Source organism: Neopsephotus bourkii, unplaced genomic scaffold (genome assembly GCF_033783945.1).
Source record: "Neopsephotus bourkii isolate Nb327-2 ecotype Australia unplaced genomic scaffold, CSIRO-AGI_Nbou_v1 NB_1036, whole genome shotgun sequence".
NCBI lineage: Eukaryota > Metazoa > Chordata > Aves > Psittaciformes > Psittacidae > Neopsephotus > Neopsephotus bourkii.
The window spans coordinates 3866140-3878198 of NW_026901525.1; the positions used below are offsets into that span (position 1 = coordinate 3866140).

At 47.1% G+C, this 12059-nt stretch overlaps 1 protein-coding gene across 2 annotated transcripts in view; it reads left to right on the plus strand.

Annotated features, from left to right (window-relative positions):
- Nucleotides 1-12059, plus strand: part of CSMD2 (CUB and Sushi multiple domains 2) — a 285979-nt gene that overhangs the window by 91989 nt on the left and 181931 nt on the right. For both annotated transcript variants that reach the window (XM_061360820.1, XM_061360821.1), the window contains 2 exons: nt 1675-1869; nt 8091-8298. In XM_061360820.1, the coding sequence (XP_061216804.1) occupies nt 1675-1869; nt 8091-8298 (403 nt within the window). The remainder of the gene's footprint in view (nt 1-1674; nt 1870-8090; nt 8299-12059) is intronic.

Consider the following 12059-nt stretch of genomic DNA (forward strand, 5'->3'; position numbering starts at 1 on the left):
CCAGGAGCTTTATGCAAGGGTGTAACTGGTGTTCTGGGGCAGGGAGCAAGGGAAAGAGCCTTGGCTGTTGGAGCTTTACCTGTGGCCTGGGGAGACAGGAGCCCAGTGCTGTGTCCTTGGGGTGCTGGCTGTGCTCTCCTGGGCTGCTCCTCTGCACGCAGATGGGTGCTGAGAGCCTGGGGTCACAGCAGAAATGAAAAGCAGCTGAAGCAATGCAGGAGTGGAGATGAATGTGCCATTAAAATTAATGAAGTTTAAGGTGGCAGGGTTGCATTTAATCTGGAAGCGGGTTAACTAGGAAACAAGGTGGTCTGGCTGGATGCAGCATAATCCTATATTCATTACAGATTAGACTGTAATTTCCCTTGCTGCAAGGGATGCTGTCAGTGTGCCTGCCTTAGAGAGCACTCTCTGGCACTGGGGCTCACCCTGAGGAGGCAGCGGGGGCTGCTGGCGGAGGGAGATAAAACAGGGAATGTTCCAATCTCAATCCCATAATCCTGAAGCACTGTACCCCGGCAGGACAGAAAGGTAAAAGGTAGCGTCTTTGCATCGCTTAGCGTTAGGGATTTATGCTTCACTTCACATGCTTACACACAGTTCGGGTTGTATTTTATTCTGCTGCATGCTGTCTACAGTAGCATATCATTTTCCTTTTAATCTTCCTCTTTTCCTTGGCAGAGCTGCAGGCTAAACCTCCCTTTGCTCCTAGGAATTCATCTGGTTTTGTTCGTGCCCCTGACAAAATTGCTTCCAATGAGAAGCCATCACTCAGCTTTGAATGGCCATGTTTTCCTTCCTCTGATGTTTCAGCCTTAATGAAAAAGAGCTGCAATAGAAGATGCTGCAGATGGGCCTAATTCAAATTTGATTGTGTCATTCCTAGGCTTGGTTGTCCTTATTGGGTTTTATATTGGGCTCCAAATCTGTGATTTGAGGGAATCTTTTGGAAGTGGCTTATGGAAGCCTATAGAGTTTGCTTTAAATTCTCTGAAACTGCTGTAAGAGGCATTGCTTAAGGATTTCCCTGCACTTTAGCTGCAACTCCACCACCTCATATTCAAGTATTCTATATCCTTTCCAATGCAGTCTATTTTTGGGCTGTATTTTGCCTTCAGGGGAGCTGGGTCCATTCTTGAGAGTCTGGTTTGATTTGAATGGATGAAACATGGGTTAAACCCACAGTGCAATGAAGTACAAATCCTGATGGGCTGAAATGCTGCCCTTTTGTCTAGGCAATAGCAGAACCAGTAATGTAACAACTGTCTCCTGTGTGGTTCTAAGGTACAACAAGCTCTGCTTCCATTGCACGTTGAGGTGCCCCACAAAGGCTGAGTGAGAAACAGGGATCCCAGTCAATGGCAGTTGTGTTAAATAGAGCTGCAGGGCAAGAGGGAGCTTTTGGTTTAGGAACTTTGCTCAGGAAATTGGATCTTGCTTCTGACTGAAGCTGGGGGAGTGAATTTTGCTTCCTTGGTAGAAATGGGACTTGGATGTTAATGGTAACTGGCCTGATGAGTGTGGGTGCAATCCAGTGGGGTGAGTTTTGGGGTTATTTGCTCTTCACATTGTAAGTGATGTATTTGCTGTGGGATTAGCCTTCCCTTGGGATCCTTCACCTGGCAGCTCGGTTCCAATGCGATGTCTCTAACCAGAAACAACTTTCTTTGGCAGTTCTACCAAGTCATACGTGCGGAAATCCAGGAAGGCTGCAGAACGGGATTCAGCAAGGGACAACGTTCAGCATCGGGGACAAAGTGAGGTACAGCTGTAATCCAGGCTTCTTCTTGGAAGGACATGCCTTGCTCACGTGCCAGGCCAATTCAGAAAACAGTGCCTCCTGGGATTTTCCTCTCCCCTTCTGCAGAGGTAAAGTGAATTCTCTTCATCTGGAACAAGCCCCAGTGAACCTGGATTTAATGAGCTGTTTGGGGGTGGGAAAAGCTTCATGGACTGTAAGCTTGATGTAAAAGACTTGAAAACTAAGCATGCTGTAGTTAATATTGAGGTTCCCTTTTACAGGATTCCTTAAAACTGCCAGGGTTTGTGTAAATAATAGGGATGCTCTGAAGTGCTCGATGTGTTCAAAGTGCTGCACAGCTGCTTTAACATCAGGGTCTTTAGTTCCTTTCTCATTTCATTTTCAGAATTGGCCCATCCCTGGCAGTGCTCAAGGCCAGGTTGGACACAGGGGCTTGGAGCAAGCTGCTCCAGTGGAAGGGGTCCCTGCCTGTGGCAGGGGTTGGAGCTGGAGGAGCTTTAAGGTCCCTTCAACCCAAACCAGTCTGGGATTCTTTGTCTGAAGTCCATGCGGGGCGGGGGAAGCAGGAGGAGCATCTGTAAGATAAGGCACCTACCCAAGATTGTGCAGGTTTTGGAGCTCAAATACTAGCAAATGAACTGGGTTTTCTGCTTTCTGCAGTGTCAGGCTGGTTTCCCTCGTGGCACGTTCCACAGTGATTGTGCTGCTTTACCTGGTGGGTTGCAGCAGCAGCCTTGGACACGGGATGCTGTACGGAGGTGATACCTGGCTGTGGTTGAAGGGGTTGTCCAGCTCTCCTATGAGCCCTTTTAAGTAGGGAAACTTGGATTCCTTGAGCAGGATAGAGACCTTCTTGCTAATCCTCTGGGGTGACAAGGAACGAGAGAATCTGTAAACATGAAAGTGTCGGTGGTGTTATACCAAAACAGTTGCTGCTGTTTGAAGTCTTTTCACCTCAATTCCTTGTGTACTTCAGCAAAGCATCTTACATCGATTCTTTTTATTGACTCTGCCTGTGCAATCAATCAGCACTTCTAAGCTGTGGCATAAATCTTGAATTTAAAGTGAGCAAATATTGTTTGCTTGGTATGTTTTTAATGCTTGCTTGAATCGGTTACACAGCAGTAATCATAAACTAGTCTGTGATTTTTAGGTTGAAGGGACCTTAAAGCTCACCCAGCCCCAACCCCTGCCACAGGCAGGGACCCCTTCCACTGGAGCAGCTTGCTCCAAGCCCCTGTGTCCAACCTAGCCTTGAGCACTGCCAGGGATGGGGCAGCCACAGCTTCTCTGGGTACCCTGTGCCAGCGCCTCAGCACCCTCACAGGGAAGAGCTTCTGCCTAAGAGCTCAGCTCAGTCTCCCCTCGGGCAGGTTCAAGCCATTCCCCTTGGCCTGTCCCTACAGGCCCTTGTCAAAACTGATGCCCCATAACCCCCAGTGATGGTGGGTTCTGATATACTTCAGAATAGAGGAACGTTCAGTTCTGTGGTGCTCCCATCAGTGCTGTGGGAATTGCTCTGATGGCAGCAGAACACGCCCTTGTTCAGGTGCGCTGTGTAGCAAAGTGCCTGCAGGTTCCTGGAGGTTGCTGCTCCTTTCTCACAGATCTGGTCCCGATCCTTCAGGACTTTACCTCAGGTAAAACTTGCAAGGCATTTTTTTGGCAGCAGGAGCCAGAAATGTTCTCATGTAACATTTATATCTAGTTCCAGGAAAGCAGAAAGTAGCAAAGGTGGTCTGCAGATGAGCTTGCTGGATGAGAAAATCAGCTGAACTGCTTCCACCTGCAGTAGGCTTTCAGCAGTCGGACGTTTGCGCTTGGCTGATAAACGGACTTTAGTTGTTGCAAGGGGCAAAAGGATTTGCATCCTGACAGCTCCATGCCACCTTCTGCAGGGAAAATACTGGTTTCAGAGCGCTTGCCTGAAGGAGGATATGGATTTCCCTGAGAAAAGGCCTTTGTAGCTTATAATTAATAATAGTATTAATTACTAACGTAATATCAGAAATAATTATTAATATTGGCCTACTAGTGATTGTCACCTGGAAGTTTATTAAATGTCTTAGTACATACTCTTTTCTAATATGCTTTGGGGATGGGTCATGCTGGTGGGTCAGATCCCGACAGATGGAGGCAAGAAGTGTCCCTTAGCACTGATGCTAAAATCCCAGAAGCTGCTTTGGGAATAAATAGACTTGGCTAATGTCACTGCAGAGGCCAGCGTTTTGTCTGGGGACTGCGCTTTTGTCCTTCCCCTCCTCTCCACTATAATGGTGAGATAAGGGCTGAAAACAGCGCGGGTTTCTACCATGCTGACTGATACCCTCTTCTGGTTTCATTTTGCTCTTCTCTTTGTGCTTGTCTTCTGCTTTGGAGCATCCTTTTCCCCGTGTTAGCGGCCTTGTCTCTGTTTCAGCCTTCATGCATTGAAATAATTGAAGATGCAAACAAACGCATGGCAGAATAGAGTATGCCACAAAGGTGTTTGGGAGGATGTGCCATGGCAGTGATGCTTTGAGGGAGTGCTCGGCTCAGCTGCTTTTTCTGCAGAGGGTTGGTCTGCTCTCCCTTTACTCAATGCTCGGTTAATACAGTTGGGTTCTCATGAAGGCCAAGCGTAACCTGGGTGAGAAAGGGAAGTAGGAAGGAATTCCAGATGCAGAAAGAATGGCTTGGTGAGATGTGTCTGTGCAGAGGCGGTGAGGGAGCCAGTGCTGCCGCTCGCCAGTGGCTTTGAAAGCTCAGTTATATCAGAATTGATTCTTGTACTCTGAGCTAAAAGAGACTGTAAATTCAGAGTGCACAGACTCTGCTCTGGTGAGTTATGCTTCTTGCTTACGTGGCAGGAAGCATTAAAGGGCAGTGATCTCATTCAGGGAGCACCCAAGCAGCAGCAAATGCCATCTCCATGCTGGCCTGTGGAGCAGGAGCTGGGTGCTTCAGCTGAGGCTGCCCGGAGGAGCAGCTTGGCTGTGCCTGATAGACCATGTGTAACTCAGATTTGCCTCAAGGACTGAAAGACCTCAGCAGGTCTGGGTCAGGCTGTGAAATCTGGGCTAAGCTGGCACTTACCCATATCCAAATACCTGGAATGGTTTCCTCATTGCGTTTTGTGTGGTTTTACACGCTTTCTGCCCAGTTGTTCTGTGTGCACAGAGTGAAATGAGGCCTCAGACTTACCTGAACGGGGCTTTAAGCAGCAAGTCCAGCTGTACTTTTATCTTGACAGTTGGCGTGCTGGAGGCAAAACCCCAGCAGTCTTGGTTGGGATGCTGCTTCTGTTCTGCTGTAGCCCCAGAAGGAGCAGCCCTCACTTGGCTCTTATTGCAAATAAAGCAAAATGGTGCATTTGGAAGGGGCAGAGGATACCTGGGAACACCCGAGGCTGTTTTGTAATGCACCTTCATGTGCGTGCAGGGAAACCTCACCCAGGTTGTTTGCTGATTTTAACTAGAACTGGTAGGTTTGTGGTTGTGGCAGGCGCTGAGCACAGAGCCCGTAACCCCGCAGAAGAGTTGGGCACTTGCAGAGCTGCATTTTAAGCATATCAAATATGTATAATTTCATTAAAAGGGGTCTGTCTTACTGGAACTCAAACAGCTGAGCCCAGAGTGACTGAAGGGCAGGGCAGGAAGATTGTACAAGACTTCAGAAGCAGTTTAAATAGTAGCAACCTCTGCAGAATTAGCAAGTGTCTGTTTAGAATGCGCTTTCCATCGGATACCTTTTGCAATGAAAAGTTTTCAAGGAATTGAAATTAAAACCTTTCCTTTAATAATAAAACCGAGAAGGCCCAACCCAGCAGGCTGCTGCTGCTGCTGCATCCTCCTCCACTGTAAGGTAGCTTAGTCGTGTGAAAAGTCCCTGTGGTTAGAATGTCTAACCTGTCACTGAGTCTGCATCCTTGAGCGTATTTTCCATCCTCTCCTCTAGTGCCAGAACAACTTTAAATTACCAGCCCCAGACCCCCATAGTAAACGTGGTTGAGAACTTGCTGATAGGAGTTGAGGCTTCCAAATCCTCACTGCCTTTGCTCTTGGGTGTGTTGTGTTTAAGGGTTCTCTGTAGACCTGAGCTGCAGGAATCTGTGATCACAGTGAGAAGCGAGCGTCCGGCCCAGAGCATCTGTGCCCTTGAACATGGTGTTTGTCTGCAGAGGCTGGATTGCTTGCCTCTGTTTCATGGTAGGTTATCAGGACCTTGCTGCAGAGATTCTTTGAATGGTTGCCTAGGGCCAGGCAGGCAACAGTGATGTTTGACGTGTTCTGTAGGAGGTAACTGCCCCGCTGGAGGAAAGTGTATCTTCAGAGTAAATTGCTTATTTTATTATACCTGTGCCTTGCTGAAGCAGATAATGACCTTGCTCCTGCTTTGCCGGTCTTGCTGCTGGGTGCATGGTCTGGGAATGCTCTTGGTGAAGAATCTTTTCTGCATCTCTTTCTTTCTAGCATCTGCAGGGGCAGTTATTCATGAGAAATTAGATCTGAACATTCCAGTAAATGGGTGAATTGTGCTCATCTCCTTTGGCTGGGAGCCATTCATCCTCCAAAAAGCATTCTCATTCTGCCTGTCGGGAGGAGGCATTTGGAAGAAGCCCTTTCACTTCTTGCATGGACCTTCTTTGGAGGTCCCGCTCTCAATCTAGTGTGTGATGCATTGAAGTTTGAAGGGTTTTCTGGTGCTCAGACTAGACGAGAGAGATTTCAGCCTAAATCCATGGCTCTGACTGGGCTTCAGAGTCTGTGAATAACTTTAATTTGCTGTAACACAATTGCAGCAAATAGATAACTTTGTAGTAGAGCGCTGATAGGGATTTCTGTGGCCTTTTTCAGTGCTGGTTTTGGCTGCTGGAATGGCCCTGAAGCGGTTTTGTAGCTGCCTGTATATCTGGGGTGTTTGAATCGTGTTTTTCGCTGCTTGCTGTGAGCTCTGCACGTGCCATCAGTACAGAAGCAGTCGCAAGGGGCCGTGGTGTCCACTGGGAGTTAGAGGTGCCTGCAGCTCCGAGACTTCCCATTCTGCTGCTTCGGGTGGCTGGGTGCCCTGGGAGAGCAGATGGCCGGGGCAGGAGGAGCTGGCGTCTGTGCTTGTCTGATGTTGTCAAGTTCCAGGAGTCTGAGGCTGCAGGTCTCGGCCCTGCTGCTAAACCCCACTGGCAGCACAGGACACCAACACCCCGAAGGACCCTCCTGCAGAATTGTCCTGCCTTTTCCCTAGGTGCCAGTGACCCCGTTGCACTCAACGAGTGCTCTGCCCTGTGTTAAATTTGTCTGGAAGGGTTTGTTTTAAAACTAGGTTGTAATGAAAATAAATGGATGTAAAGCCCCAAGCTCCTTGACTAAAGCATCTGAAATGGTGCTCTGTAACACGTTGTAAAGTTAACAGGCTTTTCCTAGCAGCGTTCCAAAGAAATGCGGAGCTGATGCTGTTACGTATGCAAGGAGTGAGCTGCCCAGATGTGGTTTCCTGGGTTTCCTTTCTCTTCCTGCCCATGTTTTCTCGAGATGCTCCTCTGTTAATTGCTCCTGCTGATAAAATTCAGGTTATAAAAATGAAAGAGCCTGCAGCAAACAGGAGATCCAGTATGTGAACGGGAAGTGTCACTGCTGTGTTGCTGAGCAAGGAGTTAGTTACACTTTTACCACCAATTTTGATAAGAACATAAATCAGAGCAAATAAAGACATGTAAGGCAGGGGTGTGGGATACTCCACTCCTTTTCTATTAGATTTCTGTTAAATACCATGCTGGTACTCAGGGTCCTGTTGTCCCAACCCTTGGGGTGTTCCTGCTGCCGATGAAGGTACTGAGATCTGTCTGGGTTGGAACCCAGCCTCTCTCCCCACTGTGAGTTTCCACGTACCTGTGAATCCTTTCTTGGTCACTGAATTCCCAGTGGTTTTCCTCCTGCTTGGCTGGCTACCCACATAGGAGGGAAACCGGGAAACACTGCAGAGGATCCTCATCAGATTTAAGGGGTGGAACAGGAAGCTTGGGCAAAAACATGTGAGGGAATAGCATCCTGGCAGTGAGATGTGTGAGGCTGAGAACCACCAGAAGCTCTGGCAGTTGGGGGGTTTGAAATTAGACTGAGCAAATCCCTAGTAAGTGTGTGGTGGGGAATAAGCTGGCGCTTGCCAGGAGACACTGGCTGACCTGATTGGATTTTGCATTCCCAACATCGTTGTCTCTTAATGGTGTGTAGTAAAACACATCCCAATGAAAACGATGGGGCTTTTAGGGCTTTGATTTGATTTGGGCTTATTCTTTTTTCATGTTCTGCTTTATGCATTTGCAATATCTGATCAACTCACACTCTGTTTGCAGCTGATGATGCCTGCGGAGGGACTTTGCGGGGACAGAGCGGGATTATCTCAAGCCCTCATTTTCCCTTGGAGTATGGCAATAATGCAGACTGCACGTGGACTATTCTCGCCGAACCTGGAGACACTATTGCTCTGGTTTTCATGGATTTTCAGCTGGAAGATGGATACGATGTTTTAGAAGTTGCTGGAACAGAGGGATCTTCGCTCTGGTAAGTTACCGCTGCCCACAGTTTGTTGTGGTCTGTACAGTCATGTAGTACCTGCGGATGTTTTATGTGTGCAGATACAAACATTATAACGTGTTCAGAGTGAAGAGAGCTTGTGCCTGAAGGGGGGCAGTTCCCTGTCACCTGCAGTCACGGGTCATAGCTGCTTCCTCCTAATGAAACTCCCTGGGATGCTCTTTGTTTCCCTGCTGAACTTTGCAGGGACAGTTACCTACTTTAAATCACGTTCTCCGCAGTCAGATTTCATAGTGTAGCTGGTGAGAGGAAGTAAGGAGCTTAAGAACACGCGACCAAAGCAACCACTCAACACTTCAAAGCCCAGGAAACCCCCCTCAGACATTGGCGTGCCCAAACCTTGCTTTTGCTAAATTGTTTTGTGATTATGACTTGATGCTGACAAGTTGGCTTTCCTGTTAATGAACTTCTGGCAAGCGTTTCTACAGATGGTTTTGTCCTTTAGGCAGAGGCTGTGCACGGAATTCCAATACCCTCCTCCCTTTGTCTGAGCAATGCTTTCAGAAATAGTGCTTTTATGTGTAATGAATGCCACACTCTTTTCTGATACACAAGAGCTACCCAATGGTCAGGGCTATGAAGTCTGAAGTGAGGGCTTGCAGAGTCTGATGTATTGCTCGTGTTGCTTTTATAGCAAAGAACAGCTCTGCCTCTGGTTGATGTAGACAGGGTGATCTCCTGCACTGAGTGCACTCAGCAAACAGCTAAAAGCCCTGATGAGCAGCAAATGAAGGGAGCAGCCTTAAACCTGACATCCCCCTGGAAGGGAAGAATTAAGCGTGTGAAATACTGAGGTGTTGCTGGGATCTCAGCAGGAAGCTAAATCATGATTATTTATGCAGATTCTGTCACAATCACAAATAATGTTCATTTAAGTAATTTATGCGTGCCTGGCAATTATGGGGAATAGGATTTGAATGTTTAGGGTGTATTGATGGGAGAGAAGTTGCCATTTACCATGTACCAATTGTTTACTGTTCCCAGGACCCCTCTGAACATTAGATGTTGCTGCTTCATGGAAAAACCCTGGGTTTATTAGCATGTATTAATATTTTAGGGCACTGTTGGTTTTTAGCCATTATGTACAGCAGCAAGGCTCAGTCATCTGTGGTGTGTGGTAAAGATGAATGTAGCTAGTTAAGAAACATTATTCAGCCTGGAGGTGTTGCCGGTGCAGCACTGTGTCTTGTCATACCCAAAATAAAACAATGCCTGTCAGAGGGAACCTGCTGCAAAGAAATTAATAAACTACCCATAAATACAGCATGGTAGAACTTTAAAAATGGCAGCTTAGAAAGATAAGCCCTTTGACTCTCAGTAGTGCTTGTATGTGCACCTGCAGTCCTCTGGAGAGGAGATCTAGTACCTGTTTTAAGGTAGTGTGTTCTATGGACAGCAGTCTGGGGGCCTTGTCAGAGGGGATAATGGCGTATTTTCTTTCCTTATTTCCCCCCAAGTGCCCGTATCCTGCATCTGTAATGATGCCTTTCCTCCAGATGTGTTTTTGGTGGGAGCTGGATGAGCTCTGGTTGCTGTAACAGCAGCAGGCTCCTGTTTGATGGGCTGGTGGAGTGGCCCTGGTGAGATGTGCTGGGTCAGGGAGGGAAACCCAGGTCACACAAACACCAGTTTCACCCAGGGCTCCCAGATGCAGCCGTGTCTGCTTTGAGGCTCATTCTGCATCATTCTAGCGCCAGGAAACACAGGCAAGGTAAACAAAGCAGTCAACTCAAAGGGATCTCATTTGGTATTCTTGAGGAGGAAACTTTTCAGTCCCATAAGCAGAATTACAGAGAGTCTTACTTTGAATTTCAGCTTTCAGAGCCGGCCTTTGGCTCAGAGCCTGATAATTAAATTCACATTACTCAGTTTTCAATAATTTTTGCCCATAGGGGGAAAAAAACTGGAGCTCCTATCTCCTCTTTAAACATGTTCTGATATGATTCAGCTTGAACATATAGCAAAAACCCTTTTTCCCTTCTATGAAAAGCTAGTTTTAATTATTGGTAATACGGCAGAAAGATTTGCAGCCAAATAAAGCGTTCTGTTGAAGCATCTTGTAGCTAAATATTTCATTTCCTAAGCATTATAAATAGTTTTAATCTTGTCTGAGATGTACGCAACTGAAATGAACTTCAGCTGGGGTATAGCTCCGATGTATTTCCAAGCTGTGGAATATCCTCTAATGGGGGGATTTATGAGACCACTAACTCGGTGCATTAAGTAAGCTTAACTTGGCCTGTGCTTACTGAAAATCTCCTGCACTGTTGTTCATCCTCCCCTCTTTAAAAGCAGATGCTTTTTTGGGTTTTGAGGAGCCAGGTTCCCTTAACCCTCTTGCCTTCAGCAGTCACCACAGCTGTGTCCAAATCCTGCACTAAGTCTTGAAAGAGTAAGGGCATTGCAGGTCTAAGCATCCATGTGTCAAGCAGAGCAATAGAGGTTGAGTAGCTATTTGAGACATATTAATAAAATAACACATTTACAGCTCTTTTAACTGCTCTTGCAGCTTCTGTCATGGGACCTTGGGCCTGGGTTTCCTTGACAGGTGAGAAATAAAATTCTACTGAGCAGAGAGCAGGAGGGGAAGGCAATAGCAGTGTGAAAAAGAGCCTGTCAGACTAGAAAGGACATTGGGGGGGGGCTCCAGGCTAGAAGGAGAAATTGGAAGGATGGCAGTAGCTGCCCTCCTCTCCTTAGAGGTTGCCTGGAGTGGCCTGTCAATCACAGCCCATCTCTACCAGGGCAAGGGTGTGCTTGGAGAGGGGTATGTGCTATATATGTCATGTCATTATTCCCAGGCTTATTCTTGTCTTCAAGACTTGGGGTTCTCTTCCCCCTCATTTTCTACTAGCTGAGAAACCAGAAAGGATCGGTGACATTATTCTCAATAAATACATGTAAAAGGAGCAAATCCCTCAAAGAGGCTTGGGCTCCAGTCCCTGAGGGCTGTGCTCTGTGTCAGTATCAGTTCAGAGCTCACTAAATCTTGGGTGGACGCTTCTCAGGAATATCTGCAGGTTATGGCTGTTTGTGGTACCCATTTAAAGCTTTTTTCCCATGGCAAACATCTCTGTGGGGGCTGAGTTCCACTGAGGATAGCAAAGGGTTTCAAGCTGAGCACCCAAAACATGCCAAGACTGTGTCTGATGAGAAGGAGCTCTCCAGGCTGGTCCCGGGTAGCACTGAACCCCCTCTGTGGCAGGCATGTTCCAGCCTCATCTTCCCTTTAATAGCTCAGTGATTGCTCTGGAGCTTTGGGTAGGTTTGATTTGGTTTAAAATACTGTTCTTGCAGAGAAATGAGGATTGTGCGGTGGAGCAGTTGCTTGGCTGCCTCTGAGCACGCTTAATGGAGGGTAAGTTCTTGCTTTCTGTGGAGGCAGAGGTGTGCATTTCCTCTGTTTGTGCATATTTGCTGCAGTTCAAGTAAATGCAAACAAGGAAAATGAGCTTGTCTGTCTCTTGCACTTCTTTCTGTCATCCATTCAGATCTCCTGTAGCTGATCTGGGACCTGGATCTAGTATTAGGCATAATGACTTGCATTATGATTATTAAAGCATTGTGCTGCTATTGCCAGGGAAGGTGGTGGGTAGGAAGTGACTAATAATCCAATTTACGTGTGTTTACAGGAACTGAGGAAGATCAAGTGTGCGTTTCGCTGGGTATAATGCAGGTATTTAGCAAAGAAGGGTTTTACAATCATTCCCATAGAGCTGAAGCAGGTG